This window comes from Poecilia reticulata, unplaced genomic scaffold, assembly GCF_000633615.1.
Source record: "Poecilia reticulata strain Guanapo unplaced genomic scaffold, Guppy_female_1.0+MT scaffold_273, whole genome shotgun sequence".
Classification (NCBI taxonomy): domain Eukaryota; kingdom Metazoa; phylum Chordata; class Actinopteri; order Cyprinodontiformes; family Poeciliidae; genus Poecilia; species Poecilia reticulata.
Genome location: NW_007615053.1, coordinates 80,329 through 81,632, shown reverse-complemented (window position 1 = coordinate 81,632; position 1,304 = coordinate 80,329). Strand labels below are relative to the sequence as shown.

At 43.9% G+C, this 1,304-nt stretch overlaps 1 protein-coding gene across 1 annotated transcript in view; it reads left to right on the top strand.

Moving 5' to 3' along the window:
• Positions 1 to 6: 6 nt before the first annotated feature.
• The window catches only part of tedc1 (tubulin epsilon and delta complex 1), an 11,548-nt gene continuing 10,250 nt past the window's right edge, over positions 7 to 1,304 (top strand). Inside the window, exon 1 of the mRNA XM_017303435.1 lies at positions 7 to 286. Coding sequence (XP_017158924.1) covers positions 103 to 286 — 184 coding nt within the window. The 5' untranslated portion in view covers positions 7 to 102. The remainder of the gene's footprint in view (positions 287 to 1,304) is intronic.

Genomic DNA, 1,304 nt, shown 5'->3' with positions numbered 1-1,304 from the left:
CGGTACTGTCTGTGGTTCGGTACTGTCTGTGGTTCGGTACTGTCTGTGGTTCGGTAGCGTTTGTGGGTCCGGCCCTGTGTCTCCGTGGATTCCGAGGCCGAAATGCAGCGCAGCAAGGCGGCTGGGAGTGTGGAGGTGAGGCGGGTGATCGGAGCTCTCTGCCGGCTGCTGGCGGGGCTCGGTGTGGATCCGGTCCCCACGCCGGACGCTTTCCGACGGGCCAAGTTTGGAGGAGTACCCGAGGTGAGCTCCACACGGTTYTGTTTGTTTCCGCTCGGTTCGGTTAGTACCTGCTAATAATATAGGCTCATGTTTATTGCAGCGCCATGAAGACAGTAAAAGATAAACATTGTAAATAACTTGAAGCCAGAAACTATGGAAGCCCTAAAGGGCCAACATTTACAGGACGTAGTATGGCAAGCAATTAATGCAAAACAGGAAACAGTTTAGACATGACTATAAGTTAAAATTTCAGAAAATTAATTTAATTTAAAAATCTAACTTCCTTCATCTGCATSGTTTCTAGATCCTTGTCAGATTAAACAAGTTTCCGGCTCTAGAAAGATTCCTGAGCACAGAATCRAATTAATTACCGCGGTTTTATCAAAGAGYTTATMACGACTTTTGTCATTTGATTTGGAACTGACTCAGACTTGACTCACTAATTTAGTAACTTTAGACATGAAATAAGACTTTGGACTTGAAAAGACTTGATATACCAAACAGGAAGTGTTTCAAGGACATAGCGCCAGCGCTCACCGATGGAACCGGACCAGGTGTGTGAGCCAGCGGCCATGTTGGTGGCTGTAATGGCTTCTTGATGTCAGTGGATGTTTTTCCTCCGGCCAGCTGAATCGTCTCATGAGAAGACAATTCATATCGGCTGAAAGAGAATTTGGTACGTTTTCTGATTTGCTGCTGCGTCACATTTATGGCCATCATCCCTCCAATATGGCAGACTAGTTATGAGCTCAGGTCAAAGGTCAAGCAGCTGTCCATTTCAMTGACAGGAAAGCGGGTTGTGAGAAGGAAGTCATGGGGCAAACAAAGGTCAAGAGGACGGGTTTGAACTCATCGGGGTAAAAATGATAAAAGGTTTTATTCGGTTGTATAATTGAAGTTAAATAATGTRATGTTATTGATATAATACTGTAAAAGCAGGTACTGTCGGTTATCAGCCTGATCAATGTTACATAATAATGAACCCGTAATTGTGCTTTTAGCTCATCGTGGTGGGAATAATGTTGGTGGCATAAATATTAATAATATTCAGTATTAGATCTGATTAAATGATTCCAGGAACG